Source organism: Lactuca saligna, chromosome 7 (assembly GCF_052625555.1).
Source record: "Lactuca saligna cultivar CGN05327 chromosome 7, ASM5262555v1, whole genome shotgun sequence".
NCBI lineage: Eukaryota > Viridiplantae > Streptophyta > Magnoliopsida > Asterales > Asteraceae > Lactuca > Lactuca saligna.
Window position 1 is genome coordinate 5,850,114 of NC_136423.1, and position 25,816 is coordinate 5,875,929.

General features: G+C 37.4%; 1 protein-coding gene across 3 annotated transcripts; it reads left to right on the plus strand.

Annotated features, from left to right (window-relative positions):
* The first annotated feature begins 21,374 nt into the window (after positions 1-21,374).
* LOC145004421 (MADS-box protein SOC1-like) lies at positions 21,375-25,511 on the plus strand. Of its 3 annotated transcripts, none has more exons than XM_078963335.1 (8): positions 21,375-21,753; positions 21,989-22,195; positions 23,804-23,885; positions 24,040-24,101; positions 24,496-24,595; positions 24,713-24,754; positions 24,967-25,008; positions 25,105-25,511. In XM_078963335.1, exons 2-8 carry the CDS (start codon positions 22,014-22,016, stop codon positions 25,246-25,248), a joined length of 654 nt encoding a protein of 217 aa, XP_078819461.1. In that variant the 5' UTR covers positions 21,375-21,753; positions 21,989-22,013; the 3' UTR covers positions 25,249-25,511. The 3 variants fall into 3 exon arrangements, with proteins under 3 accessions (XP_078819461.1, XP_078819460.1, XP_078819462.1); XM_078963334.1 differs by having other exon boundaries at positions 21,387-21,664; XM_078963336.1 differs by lacking the exon at positions 21,375-21,753 and adding an exon at positions 21,782-21,803.
* The last annotated feature ends 305 nt before the right edge of the window (positions 25,512-25,816 follow it).

Genomic DNA, 25,816 nt, shown 5'->3' on the forward strand with positions numbered 1-25,816 from the left:
TGGCAATATTCTTTTAGCATTAGAGTCTTCAAATCATCCCAGCTCATTGCATTCAACACTGGAAGAGTCAAAGACTTCACATGACCATTCCACCAGGTAGGGGATCGGTCAGTGAAAGTGCAAACTGCAAATTTGACTTTGCTTGCTTCAGGGCAAGCACAAATTTCGAAGACTGATTCAGTCTTCTCGAACCATTGCATAAGGATGATGATGCCCCTGCTTCCATTGAAGGATTTGGGTTTTCCATTTGTAAAATCTTTGTTGGAACATTCCTTTGAACATCCCTGACTGTCCCCCTGATTGGAGGTAGTAGCACCATTTCCTGATCCACCATCGTTATTTGTACCAATCTGTGACATTGCAGCTACCACGGCTGTTGTTATGGTAGCTTGGAACATGGAGGGGTCAAACTATGGAGGTGGTGGTACGTTGTGTGAAGGCCTGGGATTTTTCTGTGGTGGCATAGTTCTGCCACAAATTTAAAAAGTTGGTAAGCCTTTAATAGTAGTTATTAGTCGGTTATTATTGAACTAAATTTATCTGTGTTATGTTCCGACTTCTTAAAGTATTTGCAAGCATTCATGTTGGAAAATTCATATGATTTGAGATCATGAATTTAGTAGTAGTGTCTTAGTGAAATCTTGTGACTTGATCCATGCTAGGTCCTTCTACAACCTCTTAGTGTATGCTTGTTATGTGTAATTAAGAGCGTTGATTCTAATGGATCTGCTCTAAGCCCACAACCAAACAAGGAACAAGACCTAAAACGGAACCACCATTTCTAAACTGATAAAATCTTAATTATATACAGCTTTATTGCCTACACCAAGTAGTTGTAGACTCACCATAAGCAACGACATATACTGTTATGAATTTAGAGATAACACTCCCAATGGAATATAATATGCATGCCAATTTCACTGATGTGATTTTAGTACATAGAGTTTGGAAAAATTTGACCTTGATGCATGTCTATATCACATCAATGCAAGGAAAAGTTTTGACAGTATTACACTCCTTTGATTAGTGTAAACACATAATCACATGACTGAGCATACACATAGAGAAGAGTAGCACCAACGCATACTCATAAACCTAATCTATAAAGATTCCTGAGTAGTATGGACCCTACTCACTGTAACTAGTCCCCTGCGGTCCATGAGACGAAGTCAACGCACCCTGTAGTTCTGCTAACCGACGCTCAACTATGGTCGCTTTCTCTTCGAGATCCATGTGCCTTTCCTGATATTCCCTTACCTCCACCAGTGCGGTGGCAAGGTCCTCAATAAGTCGGTCCCTGGGATAGTGGTCTCTTTAGAAGTTTTGAGTGCATGCGTTGGCGACTTCCACAACGACACTCAGCTCTTGAACTCGATTGACCCTTTCCCTATTCTAATCTCCAAGGTTCGTGATTTGTTGGATCATGATTGGGAGGGCCTTGTCAGCTGGTCCTCCATGTTTGAGGTCAAAGTAACCGTGTTGATCGCCAAATGGTGATCATTTTCGCTGATGACGACTCCACCTCTCGATGTCTGATGCCCAATGGGACATAGGTCCGTTGCAGCCATAACGGTTCGCGGGAACCCTGGCTATGTATAGAGGGTTGATGACTTCCGACTCTTCTTCGTCTTCTTCTTCCTCCAGTTCCTCTTCAAATTCTTCTTCTTCGGGCTCTTCCTCTTTGACTTCTTTGGGGTGTTCATTGGGATCTTCCTTTGGTTCTTCTTCTATCCAACCACTGTTTCCTTGATTTGGAAAGTAGGGGTTTCCTGGTAAGTGGAATCCTGCCATGACGTCTGTGCGAGAATAGGGGTGTAAGAGGCACATAATGAATCTAGAAATATGGTGCTATAGCAACATAAAATACTCCTATAGTATTTTAAACATTTTGTTTGATTCTTATTGCAATTATCTTAAGGGTGTTGGTAGGATGATAGACTTGTTTCTCATTACGACTATCCCCTGGCATATGCTAGTCACTTCTCCGATGAATATAGTTGATCAAGCTATATTCCTCCCAGACTTGATTACATGTCCCAAGGCATAATCATAGTGTACAACTCATCTATTTTTACTTTTCATGTTTTTCCTAGATGTGACACTATACCATCATGCATGCATGTACCTATACTTTCCATAAAAATATTTTTTTACTTTTAAAATTATAGTTATATGAAAAATGTTTAGTCAGAGAATCTTAGTCCCATTGTGTTTATAGTTTGTATATATTATGTGGTGCGATATACTTAGTTCACTATAAACAATGATCTTATACCAATCTGCCACACCCCCAAACCAAGGATGGCGGAAACGTCCGGGGCTGGAGGATTTCATGTATAGTATCACAATATAGTGACCAAAGTAAATACAACCATCATAAATATAATCGAGAAAATTACATGGTTTTATGAGTACATGTTTCAAAATTGATTACAATATAATGATAAAATGTTTTGTCTAACGCTGAAGCGTTCCATCCTCAAAAGCTGGGAGTCACCTGTTTTCATTGATTACCTGAGAATAAAAGTAAATTTTGAAAGAGTGTCAACGATTACGGTTGTGAGTGCATAAGCTTTTGTTTATAAAGTTGAAAACCATTCTTTGAAAATGTAGTGTATGAATATACAAGAGACTCTGGTTATAACTACAAGATTTTAACCAGTACTCTAAGAGTACAATGAAGTAGTGCCTCACAATTGGATTTAACGAGTTTACGTGTAATGTAATTGAAAATCCTTTTTGTAGTAGGAATATAACCTTCCTTAGTAAGTTCATAGAGTTCATTTAACATAAAATATACCTATTATAGCTTATCATTTATGTTTGTAGTAAATGAACAACTCTTTTGTAGTGAAAATTGAACCTTTCATAGTGAATAATAATGTAACAAAACATAAACTATACTTATTATAGTTTATCTTGTATGTTTTTAATGAATAAAAAGCCTTATGATGGATGAGTATTTATGTTTTATAAGTGTAACTTAACAGGAAACACAAGTCAATATGTAGTCAATCATTGATAAACACTTTGCTTAACAATTTACAAAGTGTTAGAAATCTTGTAACTGTTTTTATCTAGTTTTAACTTTTCTGTCACTATTTTTGTAAAAATCACAGAAAAATCATTGGGATTCGAAATCTGAATCTGTAAACTTAGGCAGTTCAGTAAATGTGTCTAGTATGTTCACAATTCTTATAATGATGTTTAATGTTCTCTAACCAGTGTGAAAAGAACCATTATCATTGACTGGTCTGAAATCTTTACTGTAGTGATAGACAGTTTTGTAAAAATCACCATAAATTTTAGAAAAATCGTATGAACATGTGCAAGTAGTCATTTGAAAGGTATAAACCAGATCTATATTCAGATTTAACATTTTTGAAAATTATTGAGTTTAAGGTGGACAAAACAGTTCATGATTGGACCATAACTTTCTGTTGAAAGCTGGTATTTGAGTTTGAGCATGTTTTGGTGTTGTAAATTGTATCCCCCCCCCCCCCCCCGCCCATAAAACTAGAAGAAAACGTGAAAATATGGGGGTATGAACTCACCTTGAGTGATTTCCTGAGATGGATGGTTGAAGAAAAGGGGTTTCCAAGTCAAGAACACTTGGAGAATGCTTAAGGATTTGAAGGTCCTAAGAACAAATATGATGATATTTGTGTAAGAAGTCCATGATTTGAGTGAAAGAATGTAGAATATTTAACAGTAATAATGAACATCTTACCAAGAGTGAGAGGAAAAACTCGTGACTTCCTGGGAGTTCTTGGTTCCAGAGTGAATAAATGAGAAATAGAGAGAGAGAGAGGGGGGGGGGGGTATTTGATTTTTGGATATGGAAAATGAAACTTTTGGGAAATGTGTGGGATATAGATTTTATGTGGATTAGATGTAGGAAAATCTAATGGAGTGTTGGGAAAGAGTAGAGAGGACAATGATTTGACTAGGTAGAGTGTGAATAGTGATATAAAGTGGGTATGGGGATGACTTGGTGTCATAACTTCTTGGAAATGTCAACAAACCCATATATGATATCTTATACAAAAGATATGATCTATAACAATAATTTCCCTAAAATAGAAATAAAATATGAGTTTATGGGGTCTAATATGTCAAAATACAAGTTTGGGTGAAAATCCCCCATCAAAATCATCAAAAACGGGCTTAAAACGTGAAAGTGGTCAGAAACTGGGAAAAGAAGCGAATCTGCAAGGTCAAGAGGGTCAGACGCGAAGGGAGGGTTTGTAGGCGAGAAGATTTGTTACAGGAGGGGAGGTTCGGCCTGAGAGGATTCGCAGGCAAAGGAGAGGTTTCGTTTTGGGAGGACTCGTAGGCGAAGCTTGTCAAGGCGAAGCGAATCTGGCCGAACAGAAGCGATAGTTCTCGGATTCCAAGCGAGAGGGTCTGAAGCGAGAGTATGTGAGGTGAAACTTCCCGCCTAGGAGGGAAACTAAGCCAGAAGCGAATGTTCCAACTGAAGAGTTCACCTCAAGAGGATTCGCCTCTTGAGAGGGTTTCGCTCGCATTGTGCTGTTTTTCATATTATCTTCTCGTTTCAAGGGATTTTCAACTCATTGAAGTATAGGGATAGCCCAGGTGTTTATCAAATAGTAGAGAGAGATTTAGGGGAGAGAGAGAAAGAGCGTGAGAGAGAGAGAGAGATTGAGAGGGACTTGTAAGGTGGCCTTTACTAGTGTTTGGCCCTGTGATGCAAGGTTCGTAAAGCCCATTGTGCCTTGTTATGAGTGTTTTACACCCCCGAAGGTGCTTAATAGTGCTTTATAGAGTCATTACATCACTCACCCTGATTAGGGTTTAGAATTTTTGAACATTTAAATCTTCTGAGTGATACTTTGTATTATGATAGAAAGTTGTACATAAGAAAACATAGAATATACCCTATCATACAAGCACTAAATGAGTTTATTGGTTTGACCTGTTGACTTTTGTTGACTTTGACCTTACCAAAATTTGATGATTTTCACAAAAATTAAATAAGTTAATAGGTTGTCTGTAGATCTCACTGTTGAATTTAAGTGGACAACAATACCCTTGGTCGTCGTCAGTTAAATGGTCTCTTTAAGATTTTAAGAGTAATGACTTATCACTTTTAATATGTCCAATTTGTCAAAAATTCTTTCTTCTTTAAGTGCACCACTATAATCTTTTCATGAAGGTGAAGGTACCGAAAAGCTTGTTAAGACTATGTCAGAACATTTGATCCCAAAAGCTCTTTATTTTGAAAAGAAATTAGTGTTATTTTATTTTTATTTTTATTTTTATTTTTTAACTCTATTTTCTAAATTTTTTTGTTTTTAGTTTACATTTTAAATTTTAGAATTTACATTATTTTTATTTTTAAATGTGTGTCTTCAAAATGGTTCATTCTTATTAAAAATTGAATTTATTAGCTTTGTCTTAAAGATTTTCGGTTTACAGCCCATTTGTTTATGGGTTTTGGGCCGAGAATGGATTTTCGGCCTTAGAGAAAGGATTTTCGGTTTTAAAAGAAGGATTTTCGGCTGATAACTTCACTCTATCATTTGCGGCCAAAAACTACTCTCTCTCTCTCTCTCTCTCTCTCTCTCTCTCTCGTGTTCTTGACTATTCTTCAATCACCTTCATCGATGCTTCATAGTTTGTGGTTGTTGTTTGAAATCCTTCATCGATTCTTTAAGGTATAATGAAGGTGAGCCCCACACTGCTAATCTTCATGTGTTTTGATCGATTTTTGTAGATAGAAGGCCAAAAAAGGGTTCCCGATGGTGTTCTTCGTCGAAACTAGAATCGCAAAACGTTTGCGGCTGGAAACCGTTTGCAGCTAAAAACTCATATTAAAATGTCTTTTAAAATTTAAGTGTAGTATTTTCGGCCAAAAGACCATAATCAACCTTATTTTCAACATGAATAAAATTAAATTGGAGCCATATCAATATATATTTGAGAAATTTAATCTTAATTGTTTAAATTTTTAAAATTTCTCACTTGGCTCGGTTGATGTAGATAAATGGCGGACCTAAAATTCTCGGAAAACCACAACATTGCAGCATGTCTGTCAGATCCTCTAGCAGCACATCAAGAATTTAAGTCCATGTTTCACGGACTTAAAATTTGCAGACCTGCTCACGCTTTCCAATCAAATCCCATTATCTATCAAGATTTAGTAAAGAGATTTTGGGACAAAGCTTCTGTCAACAAAAGGGGAGCGAATGGGCAAGGCACGATAGAATCTTCAATTCAAGGAAAAGAAATTATTGTGTCCAAACATATTATTCGAGAAGTGCTTCAAATTAAGGATCATTCTGGTCTTCCAACTGAAATTCCTGTGGATCAAATTGAGAAGATCCTAAGTAGAATGGGTTATGAAGGAGTCTTCCCGCCTATAATAAAGAAACTGCTACCTCTATACTGGCGTTTTCTTGCCCATTGCTTTGTTATATGAATCTCTGGTAGGAAAGCATGTGAATATGAAATTTCTTTATTGAATACTAGCGCCATCACTACACTAGTCATGGATCTTGACTTAATTTTTCAAGATATGTGTTGAATGAAATGAAGAATAATTTACAAGGGAAGAGAAAGGACACATTTTTAATGTACCCAAGGTTTCTCTAGATGATCATCAATTCCAAATATCCTGAATTGAAAGGAAGAGGAGAAACTTTAGATCTGAAATCTCTGGGTACTAGCACTTTTGGTCTTATGAAACAGAACCGCAAAGTCTAAAAATTTATGTTTCAAGGAACAAAGCCCTTAGAAAAGTTTGGTTGTTTTGCTAAGATTGGTGAGGATTCTGTTTCAGTTGAAGCCTTAGAAAATGAAGATGATGAAGTTACTATCTCTGATCCAGAAGATGACGCCACTCCTCCTATAGCGATTGTTGCAGAGGAGCATGTTCCAATGATCAATGTTAATGATGATGATGATGAAGATAATAATGATGAAGATGATGATGATTAAGGAGATGATGGGATGGATCTAGGGGATAATTCTCTATGTTTTGATGATGATTGGGATGATGATGGAGCTGAAATGGGTCAAAAAGGTGATTTATTAGGTTTAATGATGATAATTTATGCTTTGATTTTTAGTTAAATGATGAAGACCTCAATTCGTTCTTTGATAATGTCGATGATGTTGGAGTTTCACCAACGGAGACTCAAGGAGAATCAAATATTCTCAAGCTTCCAGAACAAACACCCCATCAGATGGATGACCTTACTACTTATTTGGATTCAATTGTGAGGATTCCTCCCCAAGTAGTTGCCTCTCCAACCTTTATTCCATCTGAGAGTGATCTTCAAGAGACGCTAGCCTCCCAACCTCCCCTCAAAAGAAGAAGAGTTGATCCAAGAGCGGGTGTACCAATTAGGGAACAAGCTCATCATATTCAACAATCTTCTACAGCCTTCTCTACAGCCTAACCAGATAATGTTGATAACCCAATACTGAATGAAGGGCCCAATGTTGTTCATTCTTCTTTTGAAACCGGGAGATCTTTGGCTCCCGGTGTCTCTTTAACTCCCCAACCTGTGCATGATGCTGCCTCAGAGAGGCTTTCCAGGTTCTTAGCTCAACATGATATTGACCCTGCACCCCATGGCAAAGGGATATCTATTGGTGCAAGGAGTTCCGGGGGAGTAGATCTATCAATTTCTAAGCTCAAAGCAGAGATTGGAATTTTAAATCATAATATCATTGAGAAAGATGTTTTGATAGGAACTTTAGATGTTAAAGTTTCTGACCCTAAAAAGGAAAACCATGAAAAATCAAAACAAATTTAAGCTCTACAGCTCAATCTCGGCACTCTCACTGTCAAATACTTCGATTTGAAGAGCAAGTTGATAAGTGAATTTGACGAAAAATTCAAAACATCTGGTGGTGAGACAAGTTAGGCCGAGACATCCCATGGTTCCCCTACACAAATAACTCAAGTTTCTCATGATATTTCTCAATCTTCTCGTACATCTCGTATAGTTGATCGATTCGAAAGAGAACCTGATCTGGCCAATCCAAGAGCAATTCTAAAGCAAGTTCAAAAACAAGCCAAGTCTCAAGGCAAAATAGGAATGCTTTTCATGAAAAATTCTAATCAAAATATTCGTGGAGATTGGCCTAAACTAAGTGTTTCTAAGCTCAGGTGATGGCTATTCAAAACCAAATACGGAGACCAGTCGGGTATTATAATGTGGGGATTTCACAACAAATTAAATGTATGGGTGGTCAAGAGGAAAAGTGGAAACGTGGAGTACTATGCTAATCAGAATGACTTTAGTTCTTGGACTAAAGTTGATCTTGCGGAACTATCTGAAGCTCCTTTCCACAATCCTTCAGGTGATCCTCGCGGAACCAAGTTCAAACTCTTTCTGGAGAATCAAGTCAAGAGGAAGTTTGACATAATGAAGACTATTGATTCTATCGTGAAGAAATTCAAAGGATTAATTGATCCTAGAACCAATCGAACCTTTAAAAATGTGATGTGACCTCCTACTCGACAGATCAAACAAATTCCTATTGTTCAACAGCTTCCTGATGGACATCCAAACGATATGGAATATTGGGTTTTCGATGAGGTCACAACTTTTGCTGTTATCAACTTCTCGACCGGTACAATACACCTCATTTAAGCGAAGGATCTTTTTCAATTTGGTGAGCGCGACATCCATACTTTGGCAAATCATCAAATTATGGTAAAAAATGAGCTCTTGGAGGTTGCAGCTAAAGAATATACGAGCATGGTTGCTGAACTTATCAACAAACGCATGTGGACTAGTGCCTAGCCTCAAACCAAGGGGGAGACTGTTAGGACATGTTTTGTTGGTTTGAGCTAAGTATTGATGTTTTGTAGGTTTTGATACACTTTGTATAAGCATTTTGTGGGTTTTCGGTTGGGTGGACCGAAAACGTCCTGTTTTCGGTCCATATGGTGTTTACGGCTTGTAACACCCAAATATCTGGACGTACTTAAGTGTACGCTTGGCGTACTATGCATGGCTGGTCATGGGGAGAATTGTGGTACGCTGGGCGTACCAAGCTTTACGTGGCGCGTACGCGCCAAAGGTGTAAGACCTTAATTTTTAGACATGAGGCCTATTTAAGCGACCTTAAGCCCCTTGGACTTAACCCCATAAAGCCTCCATATCCCTAGAGCATCCTTGTACCCCAGAGAACCCGGTGAGATCATTCTTGAGCTTAAAAGAATGCATTTGTGACCTTTTTAGTGTTCATTGCAAGAAGAAGAACTGGTCAAGCAAGTTTGGAACGTGTAGGTGCTTCAAGATCATGCATCAAATTCACCTTATAAAGCTTCTGGAGGTAAAAAGCTTGCACCTTTCCATCTAAATCCTTAGATCTAGCTAGGGTTTTCTAGTTTTGTCCATTTGGTTGGTTTTGGACCTCTTTTGAGGAGTTTAGCAACTCTATAAGATGAGGATGGCAGATCTGAGGTCCCTTGGTTGTTTAGAAGCATAAAAATAGGATCTTGATGGATGTATAGGTCTCATGCATGGATTAAGGACCTTGGAAAGGTCTCAATGGAAGTCTTGGACGTTTTGGGGCATGCAAGGGCATAAAGTTGGCAACTTTATGTCTTAGGACATTTTAGAAGACCCATATCTGACTTTTGGTCGTGAGGAAATTGAGCATTAAGAACTTAAAAGAGAAAGGGCTTAAACTGATTGTACGTTGGGCGTAACCAGTTGTAAGCGATGCGTAGTCCCCAAACCCTCAATACGCTGCGCGTACCAAGATGGTACGCTGGGCGTACGCAGCAGCAACAGTTGGTCCCTAAATTGTTTTGGGCCTTTGAGCCTTTGGGCCTATTTACTTGGTGGGCTTGATTGAATTTGTGAAATAGGGTTTGACATATGTTATGGGCCATGGATTTAATTGTTGGGCCTTTTTGCGCCAAGAGGCCCATTAAAGATTTTGGACTTGGACTTTTGGGCCCATTAGCAAGGATATGGTATTTGAGTCTTGAGTGAGGAATTGGAAGTTGGGTTTTCCCCCTTAGTTAATTTAAAGCCCTAATGTTGTTTATGTTATTATTATTATTCAGCTCGGGAAATTGCGGACTGTTAGGAGAGCAGTATTTATATTCAGCAGACTGAGGTGAGTCTTCTAACCTTATATATGGGTCTAAGGCACCAAGGCCGGCCCATTATGTGATCATGTTCTGTGTATGACAGTCATTTTATGATTTATCATGTTATGTGATTATATGGTTGTGTGGAAGACCCCGGTGGGAGCCCTAGGTATTGGATATAACACCAAGTGGGGTAGCCCATGGTAGTCATCGGCAAAGTCCATGTGGGGTAGCCCATGACATTAGATGTGAGACCATGTGGGGCAGCCCATGACAGTCCTAGGTAAAGACCATGTGGGGTTGCCCATGACATTCTTGATGGTTCGTATTTTCATGTTTTATGTGGTATATGTATAGCTTTAATAGCTATTAGGGTATTTGTATGTGGATTGTGTGTGGTATGCTCTGGGGAACTCACTAAGCATTTCGCTTACAGGTTGTTGATTTGTTTTAGGTACTTCGAAGCCTAAGGGTAAGAGCAAGTTGTGATGGCGCGACGTGCACTCTATCTCTCTTTTATTGACATGTTTTGGGACACTCTGATGACTTAAAAGAATAATAATGATGTAATGGATGTTGATTTGAAAACAGATGTTTTGGAAATTTATTATTTATGCAAATGTTGCGATTACTTAAAAATGAAAATTTTATTATGAAAATCGGGTCGTTACAAGTTGGTATCAGTGCCTTGGTTTGAGGGATTTGGGCACACCCTCAGGTGTGTCGGGACTCAGACTAAGGAAATGTAAAAATTGTTTTCAATATATATATATATATATATATATATATATATATATATATATATATATATATATATACACAAACACACACACACAAACTAAAAAGGGTTTTCAAAAGTGAAATGAAAAAATGAGAGAGCAACACACGTGATCAACCGAGCCAAGTTAGTAGTTCCCTAATATGTTAGCCATGTTATACCGATTGATGCACTCTGTTGATTATATGGAATTTCCTATGTGTAGGTTTTCAAAGTTGTATACGGTTAGGAGCTTATAGCCTCAGAATGATCGATTTGGCATTATTCCTGTTCCTTGTTTGGTTGTGGTTCTAGGGTAGAATATCTTATTCGAAAGTCTATTTGATCCTTCTTATGTGTACAACTTGCATGCATAAAGGCAACCTGTTATGATTGATTTGATTGATATGCATAGAATAAATCTTTGGGCATCCTGAGATTGGTATATGGTAATTGTGGGTCATGTTTTGGTTACGAGATGAATTGGAGCTATCAGGTAAGGCAGCGAGAAGGGTACGGGTAGGTGTGGAAGGTAGTATTGGGCCCGTACTACTGGAAGCACAGGACCTATACCCGAACCAATGTTAGATCTTATGACTTCAAGGGGGACCGGTGTGAGAGATCCCATATATGGAATCTTAATCATCGTGATTTATGATTTTTTTTCAATTGAGTATAGTGACAACACGTTTTGGAGTGGGAGGATCGAGATTGGTATTTGGATCCGGTACAGGATTAGGAGACACTGCTGATGGTATTGATGAGAGGCTGTGCAAGTTGATTGCGACCGAGGTCACGAAGGGCATCCATGATGCTACCCCAATCATTTTTTGGATGGTCAAGGAGGGCATGATGGATATCATGGAGGAGAGACTCGGGGCATTTAAGGTTGAGGTTCTGCAGATCAGGTGGGAGTCCGAACTCCCATATTCTGGGAGTTTAAGGCGTGTGGAGCTCCAGAGTTTTCCGGGGTGAGGGACCCCATTGCTAGCCGACGGTGGGTGGTGGACATTGATAATGCTCAACGTACGACTTCTTGTATGCTGAGAGACAGGGCCTAGGATTGGTGGGGTGGGGTGAGGTTACCAGTCAGGTGGGAGCGACTGGTGTGGCTGAGATGTCATGGACTGAGTTTGTTTGACGTTTTGATTCGGAGTTTGCACCGCCTATTGAGGTGCATCGATTGGTGAGGAAGTTTCACGGTTTGCAGCAGACCACCGAGACTATACCGGATATCACCGCTAAGTTTCGAGAGCAAGCTTTGTTGATCCCACAGTATGCTACAGATGAGGAGATGAGGCGGACCCGATATCATTCCATGCTGAGGATGATATTCGGGAGTTTGTGAGCTTTACAGGGTGCAAAATCCTGAATGAGATGGTGGAGAAGGCTCGTGAGAGGGACATGGAGTTGGAGTCCCACACGAAGCGGAAGACTGAGTAGGTGCATGCAGCAGGGGCTCAGGCAAAGAAGCCTAAGACCTCTGATCTTTCGGGCAGGGGACAACAGGGCCAGGGCCGGTGTGCTAAGTGTGGGAGGTTTCATAGTGGGGCTTGTCGGACGGCTGGGTCGTCAGGATGTTACTCCTGTGGCCAGCATGGCCACATGAGCAATGATTGCCGTAAGAAGGGCTTGATATGTTTCCACTGCAACCAAACCGGCCATAAAAAGGCTGATTGTCCGAGGTTGCAGGGAGGGAGAGGAGCAGTGGCAGCGCCTGTGCCTGCCACTATGAGGATTACTGATGGCCGCCCGGTTAAGGTGGAAACTCTAGCGGTGAAGAGCCACGCTTTCCAGCTGACCACCGAGGAGGCTCGGGTAGCACCGGAAGTCGTGATTGGTACGTGTTTATTCTTCTTTGCCTTATGTTATTCGAAGTGCTTATATATGTATGAATCATGTTGTATAGGGACCTTTTTGGCAAACGGTATGTCGGCTCATGTTCTATTTGATTCGGGTGCTACCCGATCTTTCGTGTCTCTTGCGCTTAGCAAGAAATTCCGAGACGCACCGTGGAGTTTGGATACCCTGCTCGAGGTGGAGATTGTAGATGCCCGCACTGTGACTGATGTGCGAGTATGTCGGGACTGTGTCCTAAATGTGCATGGCGAGAGGTTTCACATCGATTTAGTTCTAATACCGCTGCAAGGATTGAAGGTGATTGTTGGGATGGACCGGTTGAGGGCCAACGGGGCCATGATTGATTGCGAGCATCAGTTGGTCAGGGTTCGAACCCCAAGTGGGGGAGAACTTGTTATTCATGGTGAGAGGGACTCACAAGGCCCGACCCTCTGTTCGAGTGCGAGGGTAAGGAGGTTTTTGCAGTAGGGTTGCATGAGATTTCTGGCTTATGTTTCGGATACGAGAGTAGAGACCGTGTCGGATATGAGTAGTATGCCAGTGGTACAAGATTTTCGGGATGTTTTTCCCGAAGAGTTACTAGGGCTACCACCTGAGAGGCAGGTGGTGTTTCGCATTGATTTAGTACTGGGTGCGGCTCCAATAGCCAAGGCACCATATCAGTTGGCACCTCCTAAGATGCAAGAGTTATCTACGCAACTTCAGGAACACTTAGACCGAGGTTTCATCCGTCTGAGCAGTTCTCCCGAGGGAGCACCGATCCATTTCGTGAAAAAGAAGGATGGATCGCACAGGATGTGCATTGATTATAGGGAACATAACAAATTGACAGTGAAGAGCCGTTATCCTTTGTCAATTATCGATGACTTATTTGATCATCTGTAGGGTGTGTCGTGGTTCTCCAAGATTGATCTTCGGTCTAGGTATCACCAGATGAGGATTCGAGAGAAGGATATATCGAAGATAGCCTTCAGGACTAGATATGGGCATTACGAGTTTGTGGTGATGCTGTTTGGGCTCACCAATGCCCCGACAGCGTTCATGGATCTCATGAACCGAGTATGTAGGATGATGTTAGATCGGTCATTGATCGTCTTTATTGATGATATTATGGTTTACTCTAAGACCAAGGAGCATCACGAGCAGCCTTTGAGGGAGGTATTGGAGACCCTAAGGGTGGAGAAACTAAATGCAAAGTTCTCCAAATGTGATTTCTGGCTGCGGGAAGTACAATTTTTGGGGCATGTCATCAATCAGGAGGGGATTTCGGTTGAACCAGCCAAAGTAGAGGTTGTGACGCAATGGGAGGTACCGAAGAATGCTTCAGAGATTCGTAGCTTCTTGGGTTTAGCGGGCTACTATAAGAGATTTATCCAGGATTCCTCCAAGATCGTTGTACCATTGACCCGCTTGACCAAGAAGAATGTGACCAATCGGTGGGGTAAGGATCATCATATGACGTTTGAGACTCTGAGACGTAGATTATGCGAGTCTCCAATTCTAGTACTACCCAAGGGGTTGGATGATTTAGTGGTGTACTATGATGCATCGATTTCAGGGTTGGGTGCGGTATTGATGCAGAGGGGGCATGTGATTGCTTATGCCTCAAGGCAGTTGAAGCCCCACGAGGTGAATTACCCCATGCATGACTTGGAGCTGGGGGTGGTGGTGTTTTCCCTCAAGATCTGGAGGCACGATTTTTATGGGGTACGGTTCATAATTTATACCGATCAAAAGAGTTTGAAGTATTTGATGGATCAGCATAACCTCAATATGCGGCAGAGGAGATGGTTAGATGTGTTGAAGGATTATGATTGTGAGATCTTATACCATCCAGGGAAGGCCAACGTGGTGGCCGATGCATTGAGTCGAAAGACGGTAAGGTCCCCAATTAGGGATATTTGTATGAGGATGACTGTGATTACGCCTTTGTTAGAGATGATCAGAGGGGCCTAGGTTGTGGGGGAAAAGAGAGAGAATTGGAAAATGGAGAAAATCTGGGGACATTATCCTTTGTTTGTTAAGGATAGTTGCGGTCTTTTGATGCAGTGTGGACGAGTATGGGTGCCGGTATCAGGAGGAGTGATGTAGATGCTATTAGAGGAGGCACATAAGTCCAAGTTTTCTATACATCCACGTGTGAAAAAAATGTATAGGGACTTGAGGCTGAGTTATTGGTGGCCCGACATGAAGTAGGAGATCGCCTGGTTCGTTGAGCAGTGCTTGACCTGTAGGAAGGTCAAGGCCGAGCATCAGCGGCCTCATGGCAAGGTTCAGTCATTACCCATTCCCATGTGGAAGTGGGAAGAGATCACTATGGACTTCATTATGAAGCCACCAAGGGCAGTGAGGAATGTAGAATCCATATGGGTTATCATGGACAGACTGACAAAGATTGCCCATTTCATCCCGATCTCTGAGAGTATATCCGCAGAAAAGTTGGCGGACATTTATGTTCAAGAAGTGGTGGCTAGACACGGGGTGCCAGTGTAGCACAGAGCCGTCAGAAGAGTTATGCAGACCGACGATGCTCGGATCTCGAGTTTCAGGTGGGGGATTTTGTACTGCTGAAGGTGTTTCCCTGGAAAGGGATTATCAGGTTTCAGAAGCGGGGTAAGTTGGGGCATCGATTCATAGACCCGTTCAGGATTACAGACCGAGTGGGAAAGGTGGCATATCGGTTAGAGCTTCCAGAGGAGCTTAGTCAGATACACAATACCTTCCATGTGTCTCAGCTTCGGAAGTGTATTGCTGACGAGACCGCAATTGTTTCCTTGGACGACATTCAGGTGGATGGGAGCCTGAATTATGTCGAGAAGCCGGTCGTCATCTTAGATAGGAAGACAAAGGGTCTTCGCAACAATGAAGTGAAGTTGGTAAAGGTGCAATGGCAACACCAGAAGGGCTCCGAATGGACGTGGGAGCCAGAGGAGGAGATGCGAGAGCATTACCCTGATCTATTCACAGCTGCGGACTTCGAGAACGAAGTCTAGTCCAAGTGGGGGAGAGTTGTAACACCCAAAAATCAGGTATGGCTTGAAAACCTAAGGAAATTATATTTTACATGAATGGTCCCTTAGGTACGTTGGGCGTACTTAAGTGTACGTTTGGCGTACTGTGCATAGCTGGTCGTGGGGAGAATCGTGGTATGCTAGGCGTACCAAGCTTTATGCGGTGCGTATGCACCAAAGGTGTAAGATCTTAATTTTCAGACATGAGGCCTATTTAAGCGACCTTAAGCCCCTTGGACTTAACCCCATAAAGCCTCCATAGCCCTAGAGCATCCTTGTACCCCAGAGAACCCGGTGAGATCATTCTTGAGCTTAAAAGAGTGCATTTGTGACCTTTTTAGTGTTCATTGCAAGAAGAAGAACTGGTCAAGCAAGTTTGGAACGTGTAGGTGCTTCAAGATCATGCATCAAATTCACCTTATAAAGCTTCTGGAGGTAAAAAGTTTGCACCTTTCCATCTAAATCCTTAGATCTAGCTAGGGTTTTCTACTTTTGTCCATTTGGTTGGTTTTGGACCTCTTTTGAGGAGTTTAGCAACTCTATAAGATGAGGATGGCAGATCTGAGGTCCCTTAGTCATTTAGAAGCATAAAAATAGGATCTTGATGGATGCATAGGTCTCATTCATGAAAAGGACCTTGGAAAAGTCTCAATGGAAGTGTTGGACGTTTTTGGGGCATGCAAGGGCATAAAGTTGGCAACTTTATGCCTTAGGATGTTTTAGAAGACCCAAATATGACTTTTGGTCGTGAGGAAATCGAGCATTAAGCACTTAATAGAGAAAGTGCTTAAACTGATTGTATGTTGGGCGTAACCAGTTGTACGCTACACGTAGTCCCCAAACCCTCAATATGATGCGCGTACCAAGATGGTACGTTGGGTGTACGCAGGAGCAGTTGGGCCTTAAACTGTTTTGGGCCTTTGAGCCTTTGGGCCCATTTGGTTGGTAGGCTTGATTGAATTCTGTGAAATAGGGGCTTGACATCTGTTATGGGCCATGGATTTAATGGTTGGGCCTTTTTGGTCCAAGAGGCCTATTAAAGATTTTGGAATTGGACTTTTGGGCCCATTAGAAAGGATAGGGTATTTGGGCCTTGAGTGAGGAATTGGAAGTTGCGTTTTCCCCCTTATTTAATTTAAAGCCCTAATGTTGTTTACGTTATTATTATTATTATTCAGCTCTGGAATTTGCGGACTGTTAGGAGAGCAGTATTTATATTTAGCAGACTGAGGTGAGTCTTCTCACCATCTCTATGGGTCTAAGGCACCAAGGCCGGCCCATTATGTGATCATGTTTTGTGTATGACAGTCATTTTATGATTTCATGTTATATGATTATATGGTTGCGTGGAAGACCCCGGGGGGAGCCCGAGGCATTGGATATAAGACCATGTTGGGTAGCTCATGACAGTCATCGGCAAAGTCCATGTGGGGTAGCCCATGACATTAGATGTAAGACCATGTGGGGTAGCCCATGGTAGTCCTAGGTAAAGACCATGTGGGGTAGCCCATGACATTCTTGTTGGTTCGTATTTGCATGTTTTATGTGGTATATGTATAGCTTTAATAGCCCATGACATTGTGTGTGGTATGCTCTAGGGAACTCACTAAACATTTCGCTTACAGTTTGTTGATTTGTTTCGGGTACTTTGGAGCCTAAGGGTAAGAGCAAGGTGTGATGGCGCGGCGTGCACTCTATCTCTCTTTTATTGACATGTTTTGGGACATTCTGATGACTTAAAAGAAAAATAATGATGTAATAGATGTTGATTTGAAAACAGATGTTTTGGAATTTTATGATTTATGCAAATGTTGCGATTACTTAAAAATGAAAATTTTATTATGAAAATCGGGTCGTTACACGGCTGCAAACTAGTTTGCTGCTACTATTCCCTATAAATAGTGTACTAGTCTGTCAGTTCTCAGGGGTCGTTTGTGGTCAACTGTATGTGTAATGTCCATTGTACTTGACGTTTTCGGGCCATATATAAAACGTGTGCAATTTGGATCAATTTTTGTTTTTTACTTATTCTAGTGCTTGATTATTTCGACTTGATTGTTTGTTGATCACTAGTTGGTTCCAGATTTGGGGACTTACAAGTTTACGTTGAAATATTCTAAGACATTGATTAGTAATAATTCAGCACAACTTCGGTCACTTTCTTCTTGTTTGATTTTCTTTATTGTTTTGAATCTATCGATCTACAGTTTATTGTTTCAACAATTTTGTTCATTTTTGGTTCTTTTTTGAGTAAATTACACAATGGTCCCTATGGTTTGGGGTAATTTGCACGTTTGGTTTCTAACTTATTTTTTAAACTCAGAAGGTATCTACAGTTTATTTTTGTAGCGCGCTTGGTCCATGTCTTACCTAAAAATATTATTTTTGCCATTGAGTTTTTAATTTATTTAAATAAGGTGGGGTATGTAAAGTAAGATAAGGTGAGGGGGAAGTGGGGTTAGGGTGTGTTTATTTAAATAAATAAAAAAAAAATCAAAGGAAAAATAGTCTTTTTAGGTAAGGTAGAGAACAAACGCGCAATAAAAATAAATAATAAGGAAATTCCGAGTTAAAAAAATAAGTTATGGACCAAACGTAGAAATTACCCCAAACCATAGGGACTATTTGTGTAATTTAAACTTTTTTTTTTGTACATAATATATGTCATATAACTTAACTTGTGTGTTCATCATAACCACCATTTTGACAAACTATCACCTGATTGCTGGTCAAAAAATTATGATGAAGATATGGTGGATAACCTATTGACCCATGTTTAAATTTTGGCACCACTCAGCTCTTGTGGCCATGGAGGTTCGTCTGCAGTGACTCCAGGGCATGAGGCAAAGCTTTATGTTTGCAGCGGGGGATTAGTCGGTGCGCGAAAGCTGACCCGGAAACCCTCGTTAGGGAAGTTCCCTTTCCAAAAAAAAAAATATGATGAACACAAACAATAAATTAGATTAACATACAAAAAAAAATATATTAACAAAATTAATAGTTAATCACCCTCCTAAGTGAACTATAAACTCAAGACATATAAGGATCATTGTAGCCTATTAAGAGATTTTCACAACATTTTCGAAGATGAATATGTTTTTTTTAGCGGAATATTAAAAAATAATTTTAGTAGGTGGGACAGATTTTCGCAGATGCCACATTTAAAAACCATATCTATATTACCGATTTTGGTATATGCATATAGTTTTTGATTAAATCTTAAAAATTAGTAAATTAGATTAGACATGATTTATGTTTTTTTTCACACTACTAGTATTAGATGACTTTCATAACTATTTATGTATACGGGTATGTATGTGTATATTACTATATTTGTTTATGTTTGCATTTCAATGAGTCACCTACCCTCGCCTCCTCTTCCCTGACCCTACAAAAGGTGTGTGGGTCCGAATAAAGTCTGGGACACAACCTGCTTTTTACAATGAAAATCATAGGCTCCCAATGCGTTTTCGAATTGTGATTGGTTCATACGCTTTCCATTATCGTACCTTTGATGTTGACACCCTTTTTGGTCCCTTCTATTTATTAACTATGTACAACATCTCATACATACATGTACAACTTGTTATGCCTTCTATGTACATGTATGCTTTCTAATATCTTACACATGATTTGTGGTTTTCTTAATGCAATATGACTATATTTACATTTAAAAGAATTTTTTATGGACCAAATAAAATCAAAATTAAGAGCATACGATTGTAGAGCTTTTTCATTTAATCTCTTTTGTAACATTTGAATGTCAAATTATCCAATCTATAAAGCTTAAAAAGTTTTTATAATACTGAAGTTTTTTTTTTTTAATCAATTTATTTATGACATTCATTAATTCTAACTTATGCTATTTTATCTTTTTTTTTTTACATAAATTGGTTTATATAACACTTTTTATAAATTAATTAGACATTTAGACCCACCAAATTATAAAAAACTATTACAAGTTTTAAAATATAGGGTTCACTTGCACTAATTCGATATTTACGTTGGTATTAGTGTTTCCTTTTATTTTATTAACAAACTATAAAATAAATATTTAGACTAATTAAATTACATGGGTCGTTAAACTTTATTAAAAACAATTTGCTCGTACTAATAATATCTTTACAAATCAATTTTTTCTTAAAATGGTAGGAAAAATATTCCAAAATTTTCTATAAAATACTATTTAGAAAATTATTGTTAATCTGCTTAATTTAATACCAATATTTCTTATTTTTTTTAATTGTTTTTCCTTCATTGGATCAAGGTGTTATATTACAACCCTATGCCTTTCCTTTTTCTTTTGCATACTTTTAATATGTTGGAATTGTACCAACTTTCTTGTTTTGGGGTGTGAATATTGTATTTACCAAAATAAGCAAAACGCTATGTTCTAGCAAAAGGGTATAATAATTATCTTTCACAGTCAAAAAAGGTAATAGTTTATTATTATTATTTTTTTGTAAAAAATAAGTTAAATGAATGTTTTTGAGCGTAATATAAAAGAATATTAACTGAATAATTCTAAAATCATTGTATAAAAAACAATAATCTTATTTACATATGAATATTAGTAATAATATAAAAGAGCATATATTGCATAATTATATAAAACAATAATTTATAAACATATACAATACTATAAAAATAATAAATTAACATTTAATGGGGTTTATGTTAAATTACTCAAAATTACTAGACATGATTGGATTTGGGACATAACTAATGTACTTCTTTAAATTAAGCTAAACAAAAACATATTATAAATATTTATTTATTTGTAATAATCTGTTTACTTTATTATTGTTTTGTAGCCTAACTAAATTCTAAACACCTAAATCATATATATATATATATATATATATATATATATATATATATATATATATATATATATATATATATATATATATATATATATATATATATATAATAAGGGAAAAGTGAATAAACCTTTAAGGATATAAAAGCTTAGGTACCGAAACACACTATAATACGTCGTTTTGTTTGATATATTCATTATAAAGTTCTTAAACTTCAACCCTAACTTGATTTATTTTTAATATTTTTGAAATTTCAATATTACTTTTCTCTTATATTATATCTTTTTGCCGAACACCTATTAGTGTATATATTGAAGTTGAAAATGAAAATTATGTAAGAAGAAAATAAATATGTAATTTACAAAAATCATAGAGTTAAATTAAGTTAGAAGTTGAATTATATGAACATTGAATAATTAAAATGTGTTATATTATACAAAACGATATAATATGACAAGTTTGGGTACTAAGCTTATATACCCTTAAGGGTATATTCATTTTTCCCGTATAATAAACGTGGTCACATTTTCAGAATTTAAAACCTTGTTACAATCTCCTTGTTACATGAAGTTTATTAATTCAACACGAACAATAGTTTTATGTCTTCCTTTTTTTCTTTTTAATTTTACTTTCTTCTATTTGAAAAGTAGGTTACAACAAGCTTTGAACTGTTGGGTAAGAATTCATGTTAATATAAAAAAGGAAAGTGGTTAAATTGGGTGAGTTTAGTTTCCACTTTCTTTTCTTTTTTATGGTATACACCCATAAAAGAGGACTCGAGCACCAATCAATCATCTCATCCATTGGCAATTTTAGGCCTATCCCTAATATATCTAGGGGTTCCTTGTGGGCTAGTTTTAAGGTTACCCATTTTTGCAAACCTAAAACATCCATGCCCACAATGTGTACCAGTCCCAATGCACACCTTACAAGTCATTAAAGAACCATCGCTCTAACTTCAATAGCTTCATTTCTTAAAAAGACCGAAAACCCCTTTTTCTCCCTAGTCCACACACACTCCATCGCTGAGTTTTCTACAAACATCTTCCGCCCTTCTCTCTCTCTCTCTCTCTCTCTCTCTCTAAGAAAGAACAACCTTTTTCTGGGTTTTTACCTCTTTTGTAAGGTGACTTTTCTTTCTTGAACCAAAATCTTGTTGTAAGAGTTGATAGTTTTAGCTAAAGATTGCACCTTTTTCAATCTTTTTCTATTACGGTACTTATGAAAACCTTGTCTTGATTCAAGAATTGATATGGGTATTTGAGGTTGGTGTTTTGTTGATGGATCTTGATCGCATATAAAGAAAGATTCATGGTTCCATCAAACCAATCTGTGTTTTCACTTTTCAGTAACTTGAACATGCGACCATACTACTTTCAACCACATTAAGAAGACTTGACATATGATTGGTTATCGGTTCTGACCTTTCTGTAACTTCTTTTTTGTATAGAGTGAAACCTTAAAATTTTTGGAAGATGGTGAGAGGGAAGACTCAAATGCGGAGGATTGAAAATGCTACAAGTAGACAAGTGACCTTCTCCAAAAGAAGAAATGGTTTGTTGAAGAAAGCGTTTGAACTTTCTGTGCTTTGTGATGCTGAGGTTGCTTTGATCATCTTCTCTCCAAGAGGCAAACTTTATGAATTTGCAAGCTCAAGGTTCCATTTTTCTCACTTAATCATCAAAATTTGTAAATTCTAATCTCGGAATTCTTATTCGTATAATCTTGATTTTAATTCTGGGTTTCAAATTTATTTCCCTTTTATCTACTCAATGCATACGTTCATACGCGTATGCACAAACGGATCTGAAAATAGATAACATCAAAGCGACCCATGATCATTTTGATCTTTTCTTGATTCTGGTTTGTGGGTTCTTTTCCTTATAATGATTTCTATTCTGGGTTTAAAATATTCTTTCTTTATTATACTGTTATTGAGTTTCCAAGCTCAAGGTTCCATTTTCTCACTTAAATTTCATGTTTTCTTGATTCTAAAGTGTTTTACAACACTATTTATCCAACCAATTCCAATGTATACTTTCTTTTCCGTAGTAATGGGCTTCAATCTTCTTTCTGATGTTATCTACACAAGGCACATACACAGAGATCTATTAATATACTTGAGTCGGACGTAAAATGTTATTTGCTCGAATATGGTTAACCGGATCTTTATATGAATAAAAAGGGATACAATATTATGGAATTGGAATTTTAATTAGTTTCAAATACTTATTGAACGCTTTCATGATTAGTTTCGTACAAAATACTTACTCTATACATATAAAGATAGAACCTTTTTATGGGTTGAATCTCGACTTTCTACCGAAATTTAGAGAATTTTTAAATATATATAAATGAAGAACATATAACTATAGGAAGTGAGGTCAATGTGTGTTTCCTTTTAGTCCAGTCAAATAATAATAAAGAAATGATATTAATATATTAATATAAATTTTTGATAAAAATAATAAAAATGATATGATCTGATTGACTCTTGTCTGGCATGTTTTAATCAGTTAACTTGAAATGGTGTATTTCATATTCATCATACCGAATACGAAGAATGTCAAAGCTTTTACTTTTCTGATTTTACTATAAAAAGCATCTGTTTACAATTAGTTTTATATAAATTTAGTACAATATTCATTGTGTTTAATATATTTAAATAATAGTAACAAAATATAGTATCTCTTCTTTTACATATATTGCCCTATATAAACTTAACATTATTATATTCAAGTTATATATAGAAAAGCCGACTCGGGTGCTTGAAATTAAGATATCATGAGTGGTTTTCTCATCTTTTGATAAGTATAATAGTTTTTCGAAAGGTCAAAACAAACACAATTGCTAATCAGTCTTAAGTATTAGATGATCGATTGTAACAATTTACAAAAATATCCTCAAACAAGTGTTCCGATTCAGAATGTTACATATAACTTCTATTTTATTAAGTTTTAAAGACCACTGTACATAGGATTGAACATTTGTTTTCCTTATTGAATTAATGTCAACTCAAAGCCCTGATGAACACGGCCTTGCAAAATATGTATGTGTCTTTCTTTTTCTGTTTGAAAAAACTCGTATATGCATATATGTATATCCATGAATACATATGATAGATGCATTCATCCATACATATATATCATGAATGTGTGTAATAATACACTTGTATAATACATACATGACTTTTGTTTTACATATTTTCCTTGGCTTTTTTTTGGGCAATGATTGCATCTCTTATTTGGGTTTTGAAATCATTCAGCATGCAGGAGACAATTGAACGATATAGAAGTCACGTAAAAGATGTTCAAACAGAAAACTCTTCGAGTATAGAAGATGTTCAGGTTCACAGACATATATAATTCGGTTGTTTGTTTTTGATGTATATAATTCAGTTTTTTTAATATATATGTACAAACAATATTCAAAAGACGAACGTTGTTTGTTTTTGATATATAATTCGGTTGTTTGTTTTTGATATATATAATTTGGTTGCAGCATTTGAAGCATGAAACAGCTACTATGGCAAAGAAGGTAGAACTCCTAGAAGTTGCAAAAAGGTGCCATTTTATGTTTTAATCATTGAAAATATACTTTATATGCTTCTGAAGATCAAATGCTGATGGAAAAACCACAAAAATAGGATGAAAAATGGCTACTGATCATTTTAAAATCGTTAATGCAGCAGGCAAAAGGGTGCAATTTTTGTCCAAAAATATACTTTATATGCTTCTGAGGTTTCGAATCTCACTAAATTAAAATTAGAAGAAATTAAACAAGAGAAAAAGAATGCTTACTGATCTTACAATTGTTGTTATTGCTAAAAATTGCTATTTATTAATCAATACGAGTATATTTAGATTGTATTTTAAATAAACAAACAAGCACACACACACAGATTCATATATACAATTAAAGAAAAAAAGATGGCTACTGATCTTAGTTGCAATGCAGGAAACTTTTGGGAGAAGGGTTAGGATCAAGCACCATTGAAGAAATAGTTCAGATTGAACAACAGCTTGAGAGGAGCGTACGCATTGTTCGAGCAAGAAAGGTTTAAAAAATTGTTACTCGTTATCAAAGAATTATTCTTCCTTCTTCAATTCCATATCAATTTTAGGGTTTATGGTTGAATCTTTAACATTCTTTTGTTGAATACTTGACGTTTTAGATGCAAGTCTACAATGAACAGATTGAGCAACTACAAGCAAAGGTACGCAGCTTAATGATTCCAAACCTACCCAGTTATGCTATATATATAACTGATCAAAACGCTCATATTAAGCTAGAGTGGATGTACAAGTTTTATGGAATGATTTATTTACATGTTGTCCAATGCGAGAACTACATTAATATGGGACGAAGGTTTTTTTTTCGAGAAACTAATAAACTATAGTATTTCTTTTTATGTGGATCGATCTTCAGGAGAAACTGCTAGCAGCTGAAAATGCATCACTTACTGAGAAGGTTAGTATGGTTTTTCTTCCGTATCTCCTGGATGTATATATGTTGTTCAACCTGCATAACGATCTAAGAGTTAAATCTGTGTTTTTTGCCATTCAGTGCTTAATCCAAACAGACCAAGGAACAGAAGAAATGAGACCGGATGTACGTGTTGTTGATAACGAGGAGAACTCAGATGTGGAAACGGAATTGTTCATCGGACCACCAGAGGTCAGGAGAACGAAGCAAAGATGGTCAAAGTAGTCAGTATATAGATAGATAGATATATATGCATACATATATTTTATATCTATCAAGATTATGTTATGCATGCTACCAACATTATCCATGTTAGATAAGATGCGCCCAACACATATGTTGTTCTGCAACAAAATTTTCATTCTAGAGAAGTCTAGAAGATTAATGCATCAGAATTTGTCAGCTCAAACCCTACGTAACTATTGCAATTAAAAAGATTTGTCATTGTACATATGACCATTTGATACTGGTTGATGAGGTGTTCAACATGTTTCCAGTTCGGTTTTAGGGTGTTTAGGCATCTTTTTTTTTTTTTTTTTTTTTCATGAAAAATATATCCAGAGCATCTCGTCACGAATTAGTTGAATGATAGATTAATTAGTTCAGACCTTCTGTAGGTACTAGTATCATTAAAGTTTTCATACCTTGTTCTCTTGTTCATGTTTCTATACTTTGTCCAAGATCTATTACTCTAGCAAAATTTCGATGTTATTTTATATTTTGCGTTAGAACCATAGTAATGTCATTGCGAAACGTATTGGTCAATCTCCTAGCATATGCGTATCAGATTTAT